This window comes from Phoenix dactylifera, chromosome 18, assembly GCF_009389715.1.
Source record: "Phoenix dactylifera cultivar Barhee BC4 chromosome 18, palm_55x_up_171113_PBpolish2nd_filt_p, whole genome shotgun sequence".
Classification (NCBI taxonomy): domain Eukaryota; kingdom Viridiplantae; phylum Streptophyta; class Magnoliopsida; order Arecales; family Arecaceae; genus Phoenix; species Phoenix dactylifera.
The window spans coordinates 9,265,982-9,290,281 of record NC_052409.1 but is presented as its reverse complement, the minus strand read 5'-3'; the positions used below and the strand labels follow the sequence as shown (position 1 = coordinate 9,290,281).

At 39.4% G+C, this 24,300-nt stretch overlaps 2 protein-coding genes across 2 annotated transcripts; one reads left to right on the top strand and one right to left on the bottom strand.

The window, feature by feature from the left end:
- Nucleotides 1-676: 676 nt before the first annotated feature.
- Nucleotides 677-17,138, top strand: LOC103723707 (plant UBX domain-containing protein 8-like). Its single transcript, XM_008814713.4, has 11 exons — nt 677-917; nt 5,538-5,599; nt 5,739-6,309; nt 6,384-6,467; nt 6,559-6,677; nt 9,768-10,020; nt 10,128-10,340; nt 10,419-10,583; nt 11,923-12,066; nt 12,229-12,285; nt 16,664-17,138. Exons 1-11 carry the CDS (start codon nt 834-836, stop codon nt 16,769-16,771), a joined length of 1,860 nt encoding a protein of 619 aa, XP_008812935.2. The 5' UTR covers nt 677-833; the 3' UTR covers nt 16,772-17,138.
- Nucleotides 17,139-20,662: 3,524 nt separating this feature from the next.
- LOC103698941 (protein DWARF AND LOW-TILLERING-like) lies at nt 20,663-23,856 on the bottom strand. The gene has a single exon (XM_017840997.3). It carries the CDS (start codon nt 23,003-23,005, stop codon nt 20,984-20,986), a length of 2,022 nt encoding a protein of 673 aa, XP_017696486.3. The 5' UTR covers nt 23,006-23,856; the 3' UTR covers nt 20,663-20,983.
- Between the last annotated feature and the right edge of the window lie 444 nt (nt 23,857-24,300).

Genomic DNA, 24,300 nt, shown 5'->3' with positions numbered 1-24,300 from the left:
CCTTTCGGTGCATTCACGTTGGCAAACATCTGAAAGTTAAAAAGATCCAGTTTATTTAACCAAAATCTCCAAAGCTGGGATTCCCTTCTCATACTTATTTTTATACGGACGGCTGAGAATTTAGAATGAAGAAATGATTCGCTGGATCCGCTGTTTCCTGTATCCCCTTTCCGTCCACGCCACCACGTCTTTCCGATCTCCTCTCTCCTCTTTCCTCTCTCTCTCTCACCCTCTTTCCACTTGCTGACTTTCACGTGCTCCACCCATCCCACCAAACACCAACATCTCACCGTACAGATCTCACCCAATTTTACACCAACAACCGTGTCCAGCCCATCGGACGGCCATGATCTGTGGACCCCACGCCCCGTCCCCTCCTCACAGGCTCCCTGGGGCCCACCGCTTTCTTTCCGGGGTATCTTTTCAAGCCTTGGATCTCAAGTTAAGAAATCTTATTCCCCTGGAGATATTGCTATGCGGCCCAAATAATGTTACCGAAACTATCGATCCGGACACATTTCACGAGTAGACTGGGTAGTAGAAGTTTCTATCCAGTCACCGTTCGCCACGTGGTGATGGTTGTTTGGTAAGGTTGCGATTTGAAGCATTTTTCAATCCCCCATCGGTTTCGTAGAAGTTTGTGGAATTTGGAAACCCACGGCTTTTCCTTCTTTCTCTCTCTGTCTCTCTCTATCCCACCGCTTTGAACTGCTGGCAAACTGGAGAATTTAGCCATCCCTCTCCTTCTACCCTCCATTCTCGTTCTCCCTCTCGCTTTCTATTGGGATTGAGGTGAGAGAAACTCTAGGTGGGATCTTGGGCGAATTCCGAGAATGGCGAGGCCGCCGCAGGACGCGATCGAGACCTTCATGAGCATCACCGGCGCCTCGGAGGCGGTCGCGCTGCAGAAGCTCGAGGTGAGCTGTTCGATTCTTCCGATCGCCGCTCTTCTCTTTGTCTCTTTCTAGCAATCTAAGGTTTCGGCTCTGATGGGAATTATGTATTAGCGTTTTGGTCTGGTTATTGCTAATTGGGTGATCTGAAGTTGGAGTTTCTTTGATGGTTCTTGATTTGTGCGATGTTTTTATTTTCTATTCTGTTTCGCTTCGTGGGTTTGATTGCATGGTTGGAATATGGTCAGACTGGTGGGTTTGTTGGAGGGATAAATTTTGGTGAGAAAGAAAGTTTGGAATCCGGTTGTGTATTTTAGCATGACTGAAATGTGATATCATTTTTGAGTAGAAAATGTTAATGAATTTTTGTTATTATTTGTTGCAAAATGAATCCATAGCTGTGGTACAAATTTGATGAGAAAGGAAGTTTGGTATCTAGTTTTGTGTTTTATTATGATTGAAAAATGAAATCAGTTGTTGAATGAACAAATGATAACTCTAAACATTTCATAAAGGATTTTGTTGTCTGCGTAATTTCATGGCAATATATGTTTTCGATCTATGAACTGCAATGGTAGGCTCATGAGTGAGAGTAGTGATGAGAAATAGGAAATTTAATGACTTTGAGGTATATTGGGGGTTAATTTCTTGAGATATGTATGATGTGTTATTAGGTTATTATCTAACTTAGATAGTGGGCAATGTTCCCAATACTGGCGTGCATAACCCCATATTGGGCATCCTGTAGCATACTGGTATCGAACCAATACTCGATTTGGGAGGCATATGGAAAGTCGGTACGCCGGACCAACCCCATATTGGGCATAAGGACGCTATACCAATATGGTACTGGTGTGGAGTCTGATACTGGGATTGAGAACCTTGATAGTGTCACTACAAGATTGGTGGTAAAATCACTTAATGTCTATCACATTTAATAATGTCTGAAACCATAGGCATTATGATGCAGCAAGAAGGGTGAAAGGATATTTGATTGCTGCAATTAAATTTCGAAGATCAATATAGAAATGAAGCAAGCTGGATTGAGGAACCATTCACTAGGACATGACTCCTAACCTTAATTCGTGCATTAAGCCCAGTACAAAAATCTCTAAATCAACTATTCTAGTAGAAATAAAATCACATATTTACCTATCAAAGTCTTCACATGCAAATCTACTAGCTCTTGCAAAGCTGGCATGGTCTAGCTGGCCGTAGTACCTGTTGGCTGCACCCCATGCTGCATCATATTATCTTAAGTATATTGATTTTTGAAAATATATTCTTTTTGCTCCTTATAGTATAGATTTATTTTATTTCTCTTTTCTACAAGTGAATTTCCATATTCTAAGAGAAGATTTATGTATCATTGAAACCCAACTCTAACTTTTTTTGTGTTTGTGTGTGTGTGCGCACTGTGCATGCATGTCTTTGTTCAAATGGTGTGACATGCCATGAGCAAAGGAAAAAAAAATGGACACTAGGTTTGAGTTCGAAGTTCCAAACACTTTATTTTTCACCGAATTGGATCAAAATATTTTTTACGTTTACAAGCAACAAGCACCATTGATGTTTTGCCAGCTTTTATCTACGATGGGCTATGGAGGGTCATAGGAAATGTTATGTTGTTTCATGAAATCTAATGCAACACTAATAAGAAAGATAAGACAATTAATATACGGCGGATATGTTTCAACCAAGAAAGAAATAATGGGTACATAATTGTAGTAGACAAACTTTTGTTGAATCCATGCATATTTTGGACATAATGGATGTGGCCACCTTCGTTTTGGCTGACATACGTAAAACTCTGTCTTTCTCTCTCTTTTCTCTTCTCTTCTAGGGAAACCTTGGTGGTATTTTTTTTCCCACTATATTTTGAGCGAGAAAACACAGAAACTATTGTTGTATTTGTTGTTTCTTTAAAATTAAACCTTTTCATAGATCCTATGTTATCACATAAGCTATTTTTTACTCCTTGAAAGCTTTAGACCCTTTTACATCAGGAGGAAAATTCCAGAGAGAATAGTTGAGGAAGTTGCTTCTTGAAAGTTTGCACCATAGATATACTATCTCGATGGTCAATTCCTTGAATGGTGTTCATTTGGGTGGAAACATAACAGGTGGTAGAAGGGTAAGAATATATTTGCATGAGAAAGGTGCTTATTTTGCTAACTTTTAAGCAATAGGAATAGAGAGCTATTTAAGAGAATGTTGTCGACAGTTGCATGATAGGGGGACTTGCTTAGCTTATTTTATTGGGATTTTCTTACATTTATTTAAAAAACGGTTTGTGAAGTAAATATGGGTGCATGCATATGTGTGCAGTCTAGTGAAATTGATCTCAAAGGTTATGTGGAGATATGATGTTTGAAAATGGCTAGCAGAGGTGGAAATGATATTAGTGTTCATAGTGAGATTTATGTTTTAATCTAAAGTTGGTACTTTGCAAACAAGCTTATGGTGATTAGTTAGTTTCTCATAAAACTAATTTAGGCAGCTTGCTAGGTGATTTATGTAATCTGGAATATATAATAATTACTATAGTTTTCTTATAGTGAGGATGTATACGTACATACCTACCTACCTATATATGTAAGTACGTGTGTGTGTCTAATGTGTATATATATATATATATATATATATATATATATATATTATACATATATGTATATACGTATATGTGTTTATGTGTGTTAAACTCCTAGTTGTTAGCAAAAGCCTTGATAAAGAGGCACTCACAACCAATTGATCTAATGGGAGTCTTCTTGGTGAGAGTGCAAATTGAAGGAATGTAATGAGAAGCTCAAGGCTTCTCAATATGTTGCTACTCTGGGTTATATCATGATTGATAGTAGATTTAGGTAGCATTCCATGATCCCAAAAGTCTTTGAAGGTTCAAGGCAACTGAATCTGATCCTATCTTCTTCAAAGTTTGGCTGCAGGCCGATGGCGCGCTTCTGCTGCCTTTTGCTTAATATCCCAGTTTTTGTCTGAAACGAAGGGAAACGCTAGGTCCGCCCAAGGGACCCAATATTAATATGATCATTAACATATAGTATAAGATTTTGTTGTTATAATATATAATTAGTTAATATTAATTAACCTATAATATATATATAAATGGATATAATTATTTTAGACTGGGTTGGGCTGGGCCAATGTTTAATTTTCCAGGCTTGGCCTGATTTTCAGATCAGACTTGTTTTTTTGCCCAGGCCTATCCCGTGGGCCTATTTTTAGTGTTAAAGCCTATGGGTTGGGCGGGCCAGGTGGGCCTTCAAGCCCATGATCGGCTCTAATTCACATATATACATACGTACATATGGGTGGTTGGTTGGGTGTATGCATATATTTATGTATGTATATGTGTGTGTGCATGTATATGTATGTTAAATTCCTAGTTATTGGAAAAAATCTTATCTTGATAAAGAGGTACTCACAACCGATTGATCTAATGGTAGTCTTCTTGGTAAAAGTGCAAGCTGAAGCAATGTGAAGAGAAGCTCAAAGTCTCTTGATATGTTGCTACTTTCTAAGCCACAACATGGTTGCGATGTACCATATACTTACATATGTACATGCCTATGTGTGCTAGGCTCTCAGTTATTAGAAAGAAACCTTGGCTTGACAATGGGACGCTCATAACCTTTTGATTTGATATGGGTCCTCTTGGTGAAAGTGCAAGTTTTGCTTATCTAAGGTGGATTCACCTTTTTATATACCATAGTCATGAGCTTTTTATATACTTGTATGTCCTCCCAAAGGGCTGCAAATATGATGCCATTCGTACATTAACTTCTCTCTTTATTATTTTTGGTGTAGAGGAATGTTGAGATGAAAACTATTTGTCAGTAGAGGGAAGGTTGATAGAGGGCATGCCGGACTTAGGCATAAAAAATATGAATCAAATGCTTATAATGGTGGTGGAAAATATATGATCTCATTATATCGTGGTTAAGGTATCAAATACAGGACCAATTTTTCCTGAGTCTTTATTTTTTTTATTTCTGTTGATTCGTGTGAAATAAATTTGAGATGGCTGATACTCCTGGTCATATAATATCTAATATTTGATAACATTTTTAAAACTTCATCGCATGGAATGCCGTACCGGCCCGTACCGGCACGGGCCGGTACGTACCGGTCCGGCCGTGGACCGGTACCGGAACGGATACGGGCCTGTACCGGCCGGTTCGGAGCCCGTACCGGCCGGTACCGGCTTCGTACCGGTGCGAACCGGCCGGTTCGCACCGGTACGATTTTTTTTTTTTTTTGTAGAACCACAGCGCCGCGCGCTGTGGTTTTTGAAACCACCGCGTACCGGCCGGTACGGGACTGGTACCCGCCGGTACGTACCGGACCGGACCGGTACCGTACCGGTCCGACCGGCCACCGGTACGCCGACCGGTACCGGTACGGCGGACCTTGCTTCATCATGTATGCCATTCAATCCCCTTGTTCTATTGAAGTGTACCAATTATTCCTTTTACATGATATGTGATCCTGATATTTGTTTGTGATGTTTTTTTCTTTTAAAATTTATGTTATATAGATGAACCGACATATTGCATCTTTGGTGGAATTTCTAGATTTATTCCCTTGTCTTATTCGCTTGTTCTCTGGCATGTGAATGACACTCAGGAACATGGTGGGGACCTGAATGAAGCTGTGAATGCACACTTTAATGAAGGAGATAGGATTATGTATGTATTTCAAGTTCTTCATTTGGTTTTGTTAAGAAATTGCACCTTGTTAATCTACAGAAATATTCAACTATTTGCTATTCTACCCTCAGTTCTAGTAAATCTTTAATTAAATATTTCATTGGTTTTTTATGTCCAGCACACATCAAGCACCCATTCCAGCCCCACACAGTGATTTTATGAACATAGATGACCCACTTGATGATGAACCCTTAAGACCTGCTTTTCCACTACTGTCAGCTGCTCGAAATTTGAACCCATTTTCACTTCTTGATTCAACTTTTGGTCGAAATTTTTTTGATGGAGCTGCTACTGGTATTCCTAACCTTGCCCCACGAGTTTCACTTCCAAGGGAGGTGAGGGAGATACCTATTGAAGTTAAGGATGGGAATACGCAACCTGGTTCTTCTGGTCTAGGGCCTACCATAGAGGATGTTACTGAAAACATACCTGCACATGGGCCGGAGATTCATGGGACTGTCATTATTGATGACGATGATGAAGATGAGGACCTTCCAAATGCTCCTGCTAATCATCATGCCACTCCTGCTGATGTTACTTTTGGAAGGCGTCATGGACCAAATGTTTCTCAATTCGTTGATTTGACTGACTATAACAATGACATAGAAGAGGAAATGATACAAGCTGCAATTGAAGCTTCCAAGCGAGAAGCTGAGGGGCATCCCAGTCAGCAGATTGATGTTCGCAATGTAGGTTCATTTGTCTTACATGTTTCTGTTCAATTTTCTTGCCATTTATCTGGACCTCATCGTTTTCCATGTAGGACTCAACTGGTCCTGGGCTTGATCAGAAGTCCCCTGCATTAGATGATGTTGATCTTGCATGTGCAGTCTCATTGTCGTTAAAGGTTTCTGTCACCTCTTTTCTGTCTCAAGCTTGCTATTCTTTTTTTCTTTTCTTTTTTCAAATGTCCTGCTCTGATTTCCCCCCTATTACAGACTGCAGAGCAAGAAAGAGCACTGCATGGGCAGGGGTTGCATATTGGAGAGAATCAGCCTTCTAATTTACCTGTCATGGAAGTGGATAATGTAGAAAGGGTGACTGCAGCAAATGGAAGGTGGATATCTTCTTCATCTTTTTATTGCAGTCATTAGTTTAAACTAGAGATCTTCACATGCACCTTTCCCCTCTTCTCTGCATTTTTAGAATTATTTGATAGTTCAAAACTATAAATATGGCAACTTCATTTCACTGTTGATGATTTCTGCCCACCATCAGCACCAAATTTTGGCTTGTATGATAGTGAGCACATAGACAATAGTGATTGCATGTTACATGAAGGATGATGTCCATTTTACTAAATATCACTCATTAATCTGTCCATTCAGTTTTGATTGGGTTATTGGTTGGTTTTGTAGTTTTGTATACTGATAATCAAAACTGATGTTTTCGGTTTGACACTCATATGGACTCATGGTTTAATTTCTCTTTCGTATTGATTTGGTCCAGAATTTAGTACACTCACCTATAAATTGATAACCCATGGATGCTTTTAGATCTGAGGGAGAGACGTATTTTTTCTACTCTTACTTATTCCGAAGTTGCTTTATAATGTTGCATGCACTTGTTTTGAACCTTTGCCATTTACTTGCCTATGTCAGTCTCTCTTATAAATTAAGAAACATGAGAATGCTACAATTCATGCTGTAAAAATATATTAAGCTATAGGAATAGTTCCTTAAAGTTTGATTCAATCATCTTCCTGTTCGCCTGCATGCTCGTCTTTAGGCTGTAACACTAGGAAATTTAGAAAATATCAGATTATAATCAACTCCAGCTCATAATGTGTGCCTAAGATCAGTCATACAGTTAAGTTCAAGAATTGCAGAACACATTATTTCTACATTGTTAATTTCTGTTGGCATAGCAATGAAACAAAAAACCCCTTGAGAACTTCAATAATTTATCAATACATGCGCACAGCTATCTGATGTGGTAAAATCCTAATTTTTATTAATATGCAAAAAAATCGCAAAACCTTGTTATGTTCAATGACAGCTATCATCCAGTTCACTGAAACCTAATCATGATATTGATATGCTAGATTGAAATGTTTTACTGTTATATTAGATATCGCATGAAGTTTCATATGGCTGGCAGGTCATGTGCCTATCAAAATAACCTGCTGACATTATGCGATTATGCCTCTCTTAAATAGAGAAGTATCTGTACAAGAAAGTTTATTTGTACAAGGTTTACACTATTCTAGCTATACAAAACGTGCGCTATTCTTGCTATTCTAGCTATACAACAAGTTCGCCTACCTCTATTTCCTAATATATAGAATCTATACAATGAATAGCATAATTGACTGTTTGAAATAGAGGATCTGGAAGATATTCTGTCATTAAGGCCAGATACTCTCGATGACATCATAATTGACAGAATCAAAGAGATATTGTCATTAAGGCCAGATACTCTTGATGACAACATAATGGATTGCCTAAAATAGAGGATCTGGGAGATATTCTATCATTAAGGCCAGATACTTTCAATGACAGCATAATTGACTGCCTAAAATAGAGGATCTGGGAGATATTCTATCATTAAGGCCAGATACTCTCGATGATAATGCCTTGAAATTCAGGATATTTTCCTTTAGATAATTGAGCATGATAAGTGATGCTTAGCTTTATAAATGGTCACTTCTTCAATAAATACTTCCTTCTTAATTTTTTCTTAGAGAGTGAAACAAGACAAGTACATCTAGTCATCAACCGAAAGTGTAGTTTAATTATCAATTTACCTTGGTTAAATAAAAGGGTCTTATGGCAACAAGTCTTAGACAATTCACTTGATTATCAATATACCTAACTTAAAAAGTCTTGTGGTAGCAACCTTAGACAATTCACTTTGTTGTAAGATCGCAGCCATCCATCAAGTATTCTTCCTCTGGAATCACAGCTATTGATCCAATAATCTCTATGAACTGTGTTCTGAGTAACATTACAACCAAAGCGTTAAGCACCACCACATACATGGCATACCATATTGTACTGTTAAGGTACTGGTACTGCTCCATGTGTTACATCACTTCATTTTTAAGGTGCTGGCACCAAGAGGCTTTCCATGGGTTGGTACAATATGGCGCTGTGCCGGTCTGTACTTTATGCAGGTTATTGGTATCCATACCTCAGTCCTTGGTTAGAACAGTTCATGGGATCATGAACGTGCATCATATACCTCATCGTGATTAGATATGTGCGTTATGTATGTTGTGTGATATTTGTTGATTAAGATGATTACATATGTGAATTAAATTTTCTGCCTTCCTGAATTAATCATGGGCATTGCATGTGCTTTGGTTGTTGTCTGTCCATGTCTGTCCACCAAATACTTTTTTCCATCCAATAAGTGTTTCCTGAGTCAGTCATATACACTACCCCAGCCTAGCTATGCTATATTTATTGATGCGAACATGGCCAGTGTTGAAATGTTTATACCTAATTAGTCATTTCATTACAGTGATAGTAATTATAATTTAATGAGAATTACCTGTTAAACATAAACCAAATGTGGTCTTGCAGATAGATTATACAAAATTTGATCTAGTATTCTGGTCTTGGTTGATTTACCCTGATATTATTTTCAGAAATTGAAATTAAACATATGTTTTTTAGTCTTCTTAGGGTTTAGTTATATCCATCGTTTGGTAGATTTTTAGCTTTCTGAATGTTTTGGGGTGCTTAAGGCATATAATTGTTTTAATATAAGGAAAACACTCCTTGCTTAGAATTCTTGTTCAAAACCTTGTTAGAATTTGGGTGCATTCTTGATTTAGACTCAAAGTGAGTTTACATGAGGGTTCTCCATTTGGCATTTCCCTCATTGTATCATAGCTTTTCAACATAATGCGTGAGAATACCCTCTTTAGAGATTGAGTTGGTAGGAGCTGCTGATAAGTGAGCCCAGTGATTGAGATGGCAGCACTAGTATCATTCTGTTAGGTTATGAACTTTTCTGTGAAGAAATGCTTAAAACTGGGATAGTTTCAAATGCTGGTGCATGCAAATAACATTCTAGGAATTTAGTCATAATCCATATGTGTAATTCACACTTTTTTTTTTATTGGAGGGTAAATATGTATAAACTGTAAACTAATTTCTAACTGTACATTGCTGATATGTTTTTTTTTCTGTCACTGAAGGCAAGGATTTGCTTCAGGGATGTCTGGAACTTCAAATCAATTAAAATCAGAGGAAGGCAACACATTTGTCCAAGAGGAAACTGAAGATGTAGAGGAGCTACCTTTAGTGAGGCACCGTACCAGATGCCCTTCTTCTGGAAATGCGGAATTAGCAGAATCTGGACAAGTGGTCTATAGTCCTCCATCAAGTCCTCAGCAGAATAATATCAGCAGTCGTCCTCCATATAATGGAAACACCTTCCAGTCAGATGAGGTACTGTATGCTCTCATGGAAAGTTGGTCTTGTAGTGACTCGTGTGTGAATAGGATTGGTTCGCTCTTTTTTTCTTTAATTTATTTATCTGTCTTATTTTGAATAAGTGGGGTGGCATATCCTCTGAAGAGCATGACGAAGCTGTCATGCTCGAAGCTGCAATGTTTGGTGGCATTCCAGAAGGAACATCATATCATTTTGCATATCAACCTCATCAAGTCATGCAAACTGGTTCAGATCGAAGCCCAACTTTCTATCCACGTATACCTCGTCCACCATCACCATCACTGACAGCACAACGCTTGTTAAGGGAGCAACAGGTTTGACATGTTATGTTGATAGTGAATGGGGGTTGCTATGGTTCTTTGACATTGTTGATAACTTGCTTGATTTTGCAGGATGACGAGTATCTTGCATCATTGCAAGCAGATCAAGAAAAAGAGTTGAAGGCCAAGCAGGAAGCTGAACTTCGGCATTTAGAGGAAGCTGCTGCTAGAGAAGCTGCCCTTGAAAAGCAAAAACAGGAAGAGGAAGAAAATCACAGAAAACAGCTTGAGGAAGAAGTAATATGTTTTTGAAAGTGTCTTGACATGAAATAATTAATTCATGATCTTTTATATTTTCAGAATTTTTTTCTTAGAACTAAAACAACTTCTTTTACGCACTGCCAGATGCAAATGGGTAATTGCTATTTTCAAACAAATCAATTTTGGTGATTGTTTTCTTTGGGTGCCTTTGAAATACATTCTTGTTTTCTCTTTCATTTGCATAAGTGCCTTTTGTTTTATGTGACTTAGGATTTTGCAGTGGCTGCTAACATCAATTAAACTATTCTGAAGTACCTTCAGTATATATTAGAAAACTGTTGATGGAAAAAAATCCAGGCTAAATTAGTTTTTGGAAACAGTTGCAAATACTGCATGATATCAAATTGAGATCGCAAATAGTTATTTGGAGAGTCTTGCATGTTAAATGAAAATTCGTTGCTTTTGCAGATACCTTTGCTTTGGTTGTATTCCTTTCAGTTGAAAAAAGATTTTTTTCGTATCTTAGAAACTATCTAACTGAACTTCCTCGCCAAAAACAAAACTATTGTAATGCTAAGGGACATAATATACTTGATACTGTGGTACCCTGAATATGCACAATGATTATGGTAGGCAGCCCAGAAAATTGTTGATAGTCACTTTCTTTATTGTTTTAAGGAGCGGCACCCTTATGAGTAGTTCTAGATCCCTTTATTATTAATCTGTTATAGAGTTTCAGTCTTACATTTAGTTTCTAGCTGTAGAAAGGAATCAGAAGCCCGCCTCTTAAACTGTTTAGATAAAACTGATATTGATTTATGCTCAGAGAAAAATGCAAGCTTTCCTGTTTTTTTTCCTTTAATCTTGGCTTCATTTTCTTTAAAAGGAGGGGAAAAATGAGAAGGGAAGGGAAGAATTAGTGAAAGAATGTTGAGGGAGAGCAAAAAGAGGATTATGGGGATCCAAGATAAGAGAAAGTTAGTCAACACAATTAAGTGGTTGATAACCGCTCTTTCATCTGTAAATTTTAATTGGTTTTATGCTTTTCAACAAACTGTTGTACGATTTAATGGTATGAGAAACTTGTATGTAGTTTTCAAATGAAGGTACATGTTACAAAGGATTTGAACCAGCGAGATAAACTGTGGAGGATAGTGGCGTTACTAGTCAAGAGCTATAGAGTATTACTACTATCTTTATTATCAACCCTATGTTTACATGAGATATAACATGTATGAGTGCTATAGAAATACAAAATGATGCAGGAATAAGTGTTCAGTAGGGAAATAAGTGAGTTTGGATTCTTGATGATCAAAGTATGCAGTGTAAAATAGAATTTTTACATTTGTTTCTTCTAAATTGTGTTGACTTACAGGAATTTGAGAGGAAGCTTGCTGCAAAAGAAGCTTCTCTTCCACAGGAACCTTCTTCAGATGATGAAAATGCTGTGACACTTCTTGTCCGCATGCCTGATGGCAGTCGCCGTGGACGTCGCTTTCTGAAATCTGACAAGCTTCAGGTAAATCTTATTTAATGGTCATGACTTATAAACATTCTAATTCCTTTCTCTCTCTCTCTCCCCCTCCCTGCCCCCTCCTTGCCCCCTCCTCTCTCTATCGGCGTGGTCGCTTGCTCTCTCCTTGTCTCTCTCCTTGATTATTACTGCTGGCTTTGGTTGCAGTTCGTTCTTGATTATATAGATCTTGGAAGGGTGGTTAAGCCTGGCACCTACAGATTGGTAATTCTTCTACCCATCCGCTTGTTTTCTGCTGTCCTATCCTATTTTAATACATAATAGTATTCTGGTCATAGTTTAATATTTAACGGTATCTGGTTGTGAATAGCTTATATGCCTTTGAAATTCTTGATTGGAATGTTCTGATTTTGTCAGTCTTGTTTCAAGGAAAGCGATCTGATTGATACATTAACTTGAATTATAATTGTGAATCGACAATTATATAGGGTGTCATGACATGAAGATATCTTGTGTTGCTATTTACCATCAAAATCTAGTAGTTCAACCAATTCAACATTCATTTACTTTTTCTATATTTTTCAAAGAAAAAAAAAATATCCATCAATTTGCTTTAATTTCAATAGTTCAATATTCATTTATGTCAGAGAGGGTGAGAAAAATAAAGGATCATGATATAAATAATGCATAAACATGTTCTAGGAGTTACTCCCATGATGTGCCAGATGTCATTCTGAAAGTCGTTAGCACTTCAGTCCATAAAAGTATGGATGGCCTCGTGGGGCAACAACGAAATTATTTAACAAATAACTGGTATGGCCAAAAATGTAATAAGCATAATCTGTAACTGCGGATTTAGACCTGATTACTGCAACAAAATCAATGCAGCTTCTATCATGTATCCATATGGCAGGCATATTATTATAGGAAAATTGCTAATAACTTTTTGTTTAAAAACTCTTTGATTTTGGTTGTGGTAGAGTCACCATGACCATCATCATGTAGGTTCTTAAAATAATATATTCAAATGTATTAGGTCAAGTCATCAGTTAATGTGAGCAACTTAGAACCTAGAATAAGAGGAAGCAACTTTTGGTCACATATAACAAAGAACAAATTTGAGAAACCAAGGAGCCAAGAATTTGGGAAGATGGTCTCTTCGTCTTCCCAAGGTTTTCACAAGTCGCCACCAAGGTGCCTAGGCAGTTCCACCTAGGCACTTGAAAAACCCAACTACCTAGGAGCTTGGGCTTTCTAGGCCTTCAAGGAACGTAGATTGGCATCTAGGTGAGCAACTAGATGCCTAGGAACCACTTTTGTCTTTAACAGGTTCCTTGTTCTTTGGTTTATTGAAGGTACTAATCTTATCAACTAATTATCTCCTTAAATAAAAAATGTATTTACCTAAAGAGATAGAAGTTGAGTACATTTATGGTGTGTTCCCTTAGATACTAGTTGGTGTTTGAAAATTTTCACAAGTATCTCATTGTCTTCTCAAGGTTTTCACAAGTAGCCACCAAGGTGCCTATGCAGTTCCACCTAGTCACTTGGATAACCCAATCTAGGACCTCAAGGAAGGTAGATTGGCATCTAGATGAGCAATTAGATGGCTAGGAACCACCTCTTTAGCAGGTTTCTTGTTCTTTTGTTTATTGAACATACTAATCTTGTCAACTAATTATCTCTTTAAATAAAAAATGTATTTACCTAAAGGATAGAAGTTGAGTACATTTATGGTGTGTTCTCTTGGATACTTGTTGATGTTTGAAAATTTGCCAGGACACTTCAAATACTTTAAGTCAATAGAAAAATTATTTCATTTAAGGTATGCTGTACGAACCCGTACCCGCCCATACTAGTATGGTACTGAGGTTCTAAGTTTAGTATATGAACTGAACTGGTCTGTACTAGTTTGAACTGAGCAAAACCACCCTATATTGTTTGGTACCAATATGTATTGTTTGATTACAGGTGTAACTGTGGCTGGGAGTAAGAAAGTATTGGAAGCAAGGTTCACAAGACTAGTAACGAGAATCTTACCTCTATGTTATCTATTCGGTATGATATGGTTAAGTATGGTACAATACATGTCCCTTACTGAGATAGTCTTCTAATACTTCCGCTAACTTCCAGCCATGGTACTATCTGAAATCGGATGATACGAGTCGGTATTGGGTAGTCCAGGATGATACGGATCGGTACCCGATGGTACCAGTGGTTTTGCTCGGTTTGATTGGTATGGACTAATGTGGCTCATATATCGAACCAAATCTCGATACCATGTTGGTACGTTACTAGAATAGTACAATACGGTGATACAAGATGGTATCGGTTGGAAGTTTGTCTTGATACGGGATACGTATTATAACCAACCATACCGTACTGAACCGGTAGTGTGCCAGTACGGTTCTTAATACTGGTTTTGGGACTTTGATTTCATTATTACATAACTTGAGAAGTTGGCAATCTTTAATGTGGTCAATACCTAGGATTCCCTAGGCAATTCAATAGCGGACATTTTTTATGCTGATTGTTGATGGAGAATTTTTATGTCTTTATTAAATTTTAATAGCACAAAGAAGATAGAAGCACTAGTGCTGTAGCAGATTGGAACACCATTTCTTGCTATGGTTTGCGGGTAGAGCTATGCTTGTGATCTGTGGTGTTGTATGTGAATATCCTTCACAAGATTGAAACATAGTAAAAAAAGAAGGGAACAAGTTTTTAAACCTTGATGTGGAAGACTTTTTTCTAATACTTTAGAAAATGGACATTATACTAAGATAGTCAACGTTATAAACTACCATAAATTTCTTTGCATACTGCCATGAGATACAGCTTTAGTTTATCCTCTCAAAATATTAATAGCATCCTTTTTGAGAATCTAATTCAAGGGTATGCTTGAATCTCTAGTATGGTGATGAGTGACACTGGTGTCAACAACCTAACTGTTAGTGGATTTGATAAAGGTGAGATTAGATTTGAGAGCTGTAGATTGAGAGGTTTATCAAACGTGATTCTGTGTTTTCATCAGTGAAAGGACATTTTATTCGTTCTTTAACAAATCAGACAACATTTGGCAGCGGTCTATGTTTTTATTGGGCTTAGAAATGTGGCTTCAAAGATGGCAAGGAGAGGCCACTCACCGATATAGCAAGGGAGCTAACTGGCACCGAGTATTAATCGGAGACTACAAAATGATTTGACTTATTGAGAATATATGAAGTGGAAAAGAGAAAGTATGTTGATTACAGTAAAGATTGGGTGGTAATTTAGTTCTTTAGAATTTAGAACAGCAAGAGCATGAAAAAGTAAATTCAGTCGGTGGAGGGGAGTCCTTTAACAGGACAATGAGATCAAAAGATACAAGACAGAAACCATACGGCCTTGCAAATTTTAGCCTTATTTTAAGAAGTGAGAGATTACTGTAGGATTAGCTTTGCTAAAATGAACCAGAACTCAAGTTGAATGAATGGGAGTTAACATACTGACAAAGCCTGTGGGAGAAATTGAAAATTAGTGTTGATCATAAAACAATGCTGATGGAGAGAAAGGAAAACGGAAGAAAAGATGAAAACAAACTGAATTTTGATAGTGAGAGGTGTATGTTTTGACTTATACATGATACTTTAGTTGGGGTATTGCTTCCGTAAGACCATATGCATTCTTTCAAGATTATACCCTCTAATAATCATAAATAGAACTAACTGAAAAAAATAAGGAAAAGGGGAGTGAAAATTAAACCAGGATTTGGACGATAAAGATGCCTTGGAGGAAGACCAAACTGAAATAATCATAAACTAGGAAAGGCTTTTCCAAAAACAATTGGCTAAAAGAATTTTCATGGTGATCAAGGGGCTAGATAGTTACTGGAAAATCTAGGTAGCACCCTAGCATCATCAAGAATTGATGCAAGAGCCGTTTCATAGTTTAGCCGCAACTTTGCTACAGATGGTTAACCCATATTGTTCCTACACATTGTGGATTTTGTGCGTTCGTTACAAGATACTTGGTATATCTGATGGTTAGAAGTATTGCAGAGTTTGGGTTTTAACTAATGTCTTGGAGTTGGTTGCAGTTCCTTGTATCAGACAATACCTTGTTCCCTTCTCTTCTACACCCTCCCAAGTCTTTGGAGAAACGTAGCCGGTTTTATCCTTTGTTTCATGTGCTCAGATTGCATAACCAATAGGCTAGATCCCCACTTGCCCACTAGCCTTTGGTATGATGACTGCTCCTCATGCCAAGTTTCCTTGTTCCATTTTTGTCAAAAAAAAAAGTTTCCATGTTCCAAATTCTGGCAGTCATTAATCCTTTCAGATGCTTTTGGATAATACCCAGAGATGGGATAAGGCTGAGGGTCAGAGTTGTTCCCCACGTATCCCATCAGCAGGTTATTGAGGAGATGTCAATTACTTTCATAACAATTGTCCTTGCAACATCATAGGATGTCTTGAGGAAGAGGTAATACATTGTCCTGGATGCTCCATAAGGCCCTATTGTTTGTCAATCATCATACATAGCAATTATGATGAACTTCTATCTGTGCATCATGTGATGTCTGTAAGACTTCGATTTATTTGGCTGTAGTAACAGGTGAAGTAATTCTTCCTCATTCTGTCACTTTGTTTGAATCTGACAGGTGAGGCCATACCCACGGCGTGCATTCACTGATGGAGAAAGTGATCTCTCACTTGGTGAACTGGGCCTGGCTAGCAAGCAAGAAGCATTGTTCTTAGAGTTAATCTAGAAGTGTTATTCAAGAAACAAAGGGTGTAGCGGCATGCAGTGATAGTTAAGCATACCATCTGAAATTTGCAGTTATTGTTGTGGTTGGTTGAAATGCCTGAAAGTATACTACAAATCAAAGAAGATTCTAAATGGAAGATTCCAGCGATCAAAGGGTTGAACTCAGTGCTCGACGATTTCCCCATCAATGAGATTTCAATCTTTTCTCTGTTTCTATTGTCTGGATAGCAACTGTCATGTATATATGCGGATAGCTTATACCAAAGCAGATAATATGACTTATGTTTGCCACATAAGAAAGAGAGAACTCATGAGTTTATTTTTCTTTTCCTGGCACTTAAAAAGACATGGTGATTCAGTTGTGCTCATGGACTCGTCTCTTGTGGAAGTGGGGATCACAAGGCAGGAAGCCATTCATCCAATAAGCCGTTGTATGGTCAGCATGCGTCAAGCTTATGGGCTATTCTGCCTTGTGTGATGAATGCTGACTGCTTTATTGCACAGCCTGAAACTGGAGTTAAATTCCTATTAAGGATTCAAGTTCTGAAGGATATCTCGCAGGATATCAGCATGCATCGGCACAGGACCGTCCTGCCATTATCCTAATGTCCTGATTGGCATATCTAGGGATATTCCTTGTCCGAAGCATTGGGATAGGGTAGGATGTCATCAAATCTTATTCCAATTCGTCTCATGGAATTTCAAACCTTGCTTTTTGTAGTTGTTAGCTTACCAGTTACCAACTAAATGCAACTAATAGATTAGAAAGAAAAAGGTATAAAGTAGAGCTGTGATGCTTAAATTTAGTTTCTCCTAGTTTCTGCAGGCTAGAAGCAGCCAACCGAAGTTACAATGCACCGAGAAGTTCGTGTGTGAAATTCCTTTGTCTTATGGCATTCTTAGTCAAGTAAAAACTACAAATAGGCAATTTGCTTGGCCCCACCACCATGGTCATGGAACTCTGCCGCTGAATATGGAAGTCATTCTCCTCTTTGGGTTTTTACCGTCGTGTTACTCCTATGAAGCTAACAATACAATGCATGGATTTAGAAGTTAGCGGTATTGATACTAATGCCTAGTGGCTGTTCACCGTTGGTTATATACTCCTAGCTACTGACTTAGCTATGATGATATCAATGCCACAAAAAGATCCTTCTGTAACTTGCTTGGCCAAACATTACTCCTAGTCTATTGACATCAAATTCTTTTATTTGACTTGCATTCATAGCTCTCAACTGGATTTCAGATGACATTTCGGCAGAGAAGGGGAGGACAAGAAGACAGAAAAAGGAGAGAACCTGAAAATTTCGCTCCAATAAAAATAATTTTCAACAATGGGGAACCACCATTAGAATACATAAATTCCTTCACTAAAATATTTTTCAACCGTTATACTAACACATCACCTATAATCTCAGTTACTGGAGCTATTTCTGTAATCATCACTAAAGACATTAACTAGCACGATTATAACTGTTGCTAGTTTCTTACTTAAAATGATATTTAAGCAGAGTAAAATGATATTTAAATAGACTTATACCTTTCTCCGCCTTTTGGCTAAGATCAACTGCCTAAGCCAAGGAATATCTTTGAAGTTGCCAGGAGGAAAGAGAGGTAGGGGCAAGAGAAAATGTTAATAGTGCTACAAAGGCAAGCATGGTTGATGCTTTGGAGGGCCCTGCAACACCGCTTAAGGATTGTGTCTTCACCTACTGTATAGATCTCAAAGCATTTCAAACTCTGTCATCTATCTGCATAGATCTCAAATTGACGAATGAACGATCCAATGATGGATTCATATGAAGGAATATGAATCCTTCTTTCAGAAAAGGTTCAATGGACAGCCAACATCATAACAGCACAAACAGAAGGCCAGTTGGTGTCAAAGAAAGAGGAATGAGGCACTTGACTGCTGCCATGGCTAGCAAACTCCAATCAGGCTCATCATATATAGATCACAATATATCTGTACAGGAGCTATCTGAAAAAGGTGAAGGTTGCATGGCTCAACTAAACCTTTTAGTGCTAAGCCGAAGCCGAAAAAAAAAAAAGAGAGACCATCAATAGTGCGAGTCACCAAACACCTTGAAGTTGCACCTTGGCAACCACCATCAACATGGTGAACAAACAGTAACAGTAATTTCATCCTTGCCTCCCCCCACTCCCTCTCTAAAATATCTAAAATGTTGAAGTACTCTCTCAGATCAGAATTTTTTTCTCTTCCTTGAGGAATGTCATGTAAGATTTGGTGGCCTTTTACTGGTGTTGTAGATTTAAAAATCTGCAAGAATATGTTTTAAGAAAGATCTAATTAGTTGCAGGTGTGAGAAGCAGAGATAAACAGCTTGGACATTAAAACTGAATGTGGCAATTGTCGAGAGAAAGCGATAGTGTTAACTGAAGATGATGGTTGCTAATGCTAGAGAGAGAGAGAGAGAGAGAGAGAGAGAGAGAGAGAGTTTGTCTAGGAGGATGCAAGAGTATTAAAATATAATCTAGAGAACAGGTTTCTCGCCAATCAATGACCAGCAGTTTTCATCAACAATCCCCTAGTCACCATTTCTTTTCTTGATAAGGCAGCACCTCAGTAGAGAAAACCTTTCAGGGTCAAGGCAGTGAGGCTCACTAACATTTATCCCTTCGGGTTTGGATACCAATGACATACCTATGCATTTACCTAAACCAACTGTTTATTGTTTCTCCCTTTATTGCACTGATAGGAGAGGTCTAGTGGAGAAACAGTATATATGCATGTACATAGGTATGTCTAACTTGGAAAAAAAGAGAGAAAAAAGAAGAGAGGAGTTTATTTGAAATGTCTCTCTTAAAGAAAATTCAATTGCTAGGCTTTTTGTGACTGCAATGGTTCCTGTTGACTGGAGAGGGGAGTTGATTTGGCACTAATAGCCAAAGGCAGCTTAGACAAAACGTGCTGGTTTAAAGACACTAATGACCATTAACAAAGGTCAGAAGACAACTGATAACAACAAATAGTCATCTGATTTGAAAGATGCTTATATTCACTTCAGTGATTCTTATTCTAAGCTGTTCGTGTTTCCATTATAAACATTGGCCCTGCCATCAGATGATTTAAGCATTTGTTCCTCCAAGATCAAAAACAGGGAATTTCTATCAAATCAAAGTCTTATTGTTGGAATAATGGTACCAGTTGTTATTTGATTTGATACCTTGTGGCTGGTCACATTGGTGAATTAACAGAAACGGAAAGAGAGGGATTTGAATCCTCGGTAAATTAAAGCCGACATAGCAATTCCAAGCCTTGAACCACCTGGCCATCTCTCCTACATAATTTTATTATTGACCAGAAACCGAGTGAATAGCGAGTCATTCATATTATTGCAGTACAGGTATGACCGATCAATGGTTCCATAGGAATAATTCCTTTAAAATTTCCTATTTCTCAACACCAACTTCTCTCATCAGCTACCCCATGGATCTATTAATTTTATATATATATATATATATATATATATATATATATATATATATATATTTCTTGTTCTCTCTAATTTGATCGGAAAGAAAGCTTATACACAACAAATTTTTGATGCTTGGCAAGAAAATAACCTGTAGGCTTTTCTCAGATTATAAAAGGAACCAGTGGCACTTGTAATGTTACCTTAAGATTCTACCCCAGTTGCTTGTATCCAAGAACTAGCAGTAGAGAAATAGGAAGAATTCAAAAGAATAACTTATTGTATATGAAAGGAACATTGCTCTTATAGCAGCACTAAGAAAGAAGAGGGGATACAAGAACTCTCTACATAGCATCCACAAGAATCAGTTATAAATGAAATCCAAGACCAAGATGAAGTGCATTGATAACAAGAAGTCTAAAAGAAAGTGTAGTATAACAATGGACACACATGAATAAAGAAATAAAAACATCTGATTTTGTTTCTCAATTACATCGAACAAAATAAAAGAATTACAACAATGTAAAATCCAAATTCTAATGCAGGCAATCTGCTGAGGAACTGAAAGAGAGGTGCCATATGGAGCTTCTCTTTCTAATATAATTCTTGCCGATGATTCAGCAACCAAAGAATGGAAAAGAATACAAACTAAGAAAAAAAATTCCTCCTATTTCACAAAACAAAAGATATGAGAACTTCTGTGTTTGGAAGGTATAAAAGAATGTTTGGAGATTTATAAAGAAAAGAAAACCAAACCATGCAGAAATGCAGTCTGATTAGCTTGGCTGAGATGTAGCTGAGCTGCCTGCAATATCAGTGGGTGCCCATGCAGACACTGTGTATAGAGATTGATTTAACCACTTAAGAGTGAGTCCATCATTTTCTTCCCCTTGCTTATCTATGCTGAAATTCTCACCATCATACATCCTTAAAATCAACCGGCTCTGAAGCATCTCCCTTTCTCCAATGCCCATGCATCTAAAACCACCATCCTCCATCAGCTTCCTCCACCTCTCAAACTTCTCATGCCTATCAACCCTCTCACTCCCTTCACAGGCGACCAGGTTCCTGATCTCCCTTGCAAACATCTCTTCGATCTTGATCCGAGCCAGGCTATCCTCCGGCAGACCGCAGTCGAGTGAGTCGAAGATGGCAGAGTAGTACTGAAGTGAGTTGGCCAACCTTGCCTCCCATCTGGTTTCGTTATGCTGTGCTTCTTGCTCGGCCAGAAGAACAATCGCCGGGTTTGTGCTTCGAATCAGACCTAACAAATCCATCAGAGCTCCTCCATTCTCATCATTATAGAGCATCTTGTGCAGCATTAGGATGCAGTTTACAGCGACGCAATCCTCCCTCTTCACATGAAGCATCCAAAGCCTCACATCCTCCAACCTATCGACAACTGCATGGAACTCGAAAGGAAGATTGCAGGCCTCGGCGAACCTTGCCAGCCTAGCTCCTGTGTCCTGAAGCTCCTGTCTGCACTCTCCGATCCCGGTGATCCTCACATGGCTCGGGGGATTAGCCCTGCCGGCCAAGCTCTGAAACAGACCAGGCCACTGAAGTCCTTGTTTGATGTCGAAATCTATTATATGAACCCTGTCCTTCCCTTCGAAAGCCCTGAGCAATCTCTCATTCAATGTGAGATGGAGAAACTTCGTAATTGGGCTGACTTGGTTGAGCAGCTGCAATGCTGTGGCATCATCATCAGCACCACCACCACCAGTCTGATCAGCCAGCGCCCGCGGTGGCGTTATGGAGAAGATGTGAGGCCAGAGCTTGACGGCGCGGAGGGCCAAGGCTTCTGCATAGTATGCCGCCACTCGATGCATCGAGCTTCCTGTCGGGGAGGCAAGCTCTGCAAGTCTAGCTAAGAAGAAGGATATGGCTTCATGATTACGAGAACTAATGGACTCCGCACAGGATGTGAGCAAGCTCACGAGCTCAAGACCCTGCTGCTCCGTTTGGGCATTCCCACCACCCTGACCTGCTATACCAGCAAAACCAGTTGGGTGAGCGATTTCGGGACCATTCCGTGCTGCATTATCAGAGGAATCCTTGTGCTGCTTTGGAGATGAATTCCGGGCATCGGACGACGAGCTCGAATCCGACTGCGATTTGTTGTTTGGCTGAACACCTGTGCCCAGACCCCTTCCAGCTTCGAAGGAGCCTACCAATGTGCTGCTTGTGGTGGTGAAAAATGGAAACAATGCTGCATTTGGAACTAGAAAGACTTTCTTTTCTTCTTCTTCTTCCTCCTCCTCCTCCTCCTCCTCCTCCTCCTCCTTCTCCTCCTCCTCTTCCACCGATGGATGCTCCTTGGTGGATTGAGGCAACCATATGTCATCCTCACCACCAGCCAACCGTGCCGCGCCGCCTGTCCTCGTCCTCTTGGCTCGGTCAGGACGTGAATCCTCCTCGGATGAGCTCCTCTCATGTGATCTCCTCTTCGAGCTCCTCCGTCGCTCCCAAGGCCCCCCTCCTTCGGCGATCTCTATCCTTCCTTCCCATGAGAGTGCTCGCGCCGCCACGGAAGACGAAGAAGCTGTTGCTGGGCTCGGCCTAAACGCGCAACTGCTGCTTCTGGCCTCAGCTGGCTTCTCCAGTGAAATGGCGACCCGGGGGGCATCTTTCCTGGAGAAGCTGCATGGGAGGTCAAAGCGCTGGGTACCCATCCTCTGCTGCGAAGTGCAGTGCCTCTCCTGCAGCTGGAAATGGGAACCTTGCACCTGCACGGAAGCCTCACTCCTCAGTTGGTGCCTCGGCGACAGCAGCGCTGAGGAGCACCCAGCCAACATTCTCTACTCTCTTCCAACTTTGTCTTTTTGTTTGTTATTTTTTGGATTGAATGCTGTTTGATACCAATCCTACTGCTTTCTTTGCTTCTCTGCTATACTTAAACTAAAAGCACACCTCTTCCCTCCTTGTTTTACCCTGCGCTGTCTATTTGTTTCTCTTCAACTCCTATAACGCTTCATTAGCATTCTCTTCTTAGAAAAATAATGCTTATATGCATGCAGGGGAAGAGGTGTCTATGTAAAGATTTTCGCAAAGAATTCGAAAACTTCAGCCAAGAAAGAATGATTTGCAAAGGTTAGAGTGTCTGTATTCAGAAATCAGAAGGGGTGTTTAAATTTCTTTTGAAACAAAGGAAAGTTTGAATAATAATAATAATATAAAAAACAAAAGAAAGAAAGGAGAGAGTGAGAAACCTATGTAAAAGAATCAAAGAATGGAAAGAAGAAAAGAAGTCATGAATTGGATTCGAAAAACATTACCGGGAAGAGCCGCATATCTCGAGCACAAAGCCATGGATATCCCATGGCAAAGCTTGCACGGATTCTCCGGTCGCAGAAACCTCTAAGCCACCACCATGGATGAACTCTGATGCCTCCATAGCGGCTATTCTAACAAAACCCACAACCTCAAAACAAGAGTAAAAAGAAAGGAATAAAAAAAAAAAATCAACTTCAGCTCTCTAGATGATGTGTTCTTAATCCTTTTTTTTTCTAAAAAAACAAAGAGAGGAAAATTTAAGAAGAAAAAGTAGAGATTTTGATGTCTTCTTCTTCCTCCCTCAGCTCTCCACCCATGCTCTCTCTCGCTCACTGTGTGCGCGCTCCTCCTGTAGAAGCGAGCGACTCTGACCCCATTCGGTCCATGGAAAACACGCTTACCGTAGAAAGCTGGGCTTACCGGAACAGCCCGATTCTCACATCCGGCCCGTCGGATTAGGATCCAACGGATACGAGGCGGGGTAAATATGACCGTTAGGACATAATGGCGCTTTTGGTCAATATGACCGTTGGAGATTGGGGGCCGGTGTGCGGACCGCCCGGGCGGTGACCGCACCGCGGAAGCTCCCCCCCCCCCTCTCGGCCGTACGCGCGCACGTGCTCCGCTGCGGCCGTTGTCCGTTTACGGTGACCGTTGGACTCCCACCGAGACCCGAGAGCCGGATCAGCTGCAAAGCTCCACACAGCGTGCAATAAAAACAAGGATTAAGGATTCAACACGTAGGACAAGTTTGGTGAAACGATGAAGTGTCAATATTTGATCGGCCATAGTAGCTAAGCCGTGGCCTTTGGCCATG

What these genes read in the sequence shown, in the direction of transcription:
- LOC103723707 (XM_008814713.4), top strand. Translation starts at nt 834, where the DNA reads ATGGCGAGGCCGCCGCAGGACGCGATCGAGACCTTCATGAGCATCACC. An exon ending in ACACCTTCCAGTCAGATGAG is followed by an intron (nt 10,021 to 10,127) that starts GTACTGTATGCT and finishes ATTTTGAATAAG; the next exon opens with TGGGGTGGCATATCCTCTGA. An exon ending in GAAAACAGCTTGAGGAAGAA is followed by an intron (nt 10,584 to 11,922) that starts GTAATATGTTTT and finishes GTTGACTTACAG; the next exon opens with GAATTTGAGAGGAAGCTTGC.
- LOC103698941 (XM_017840997.3), bottom strand. Translation starts at nt 23,005, where the DNA reads ATGTTGGCTGGGTGCTCCTCAGCGCTGCTGTCGCCGAGGCACCAACTG.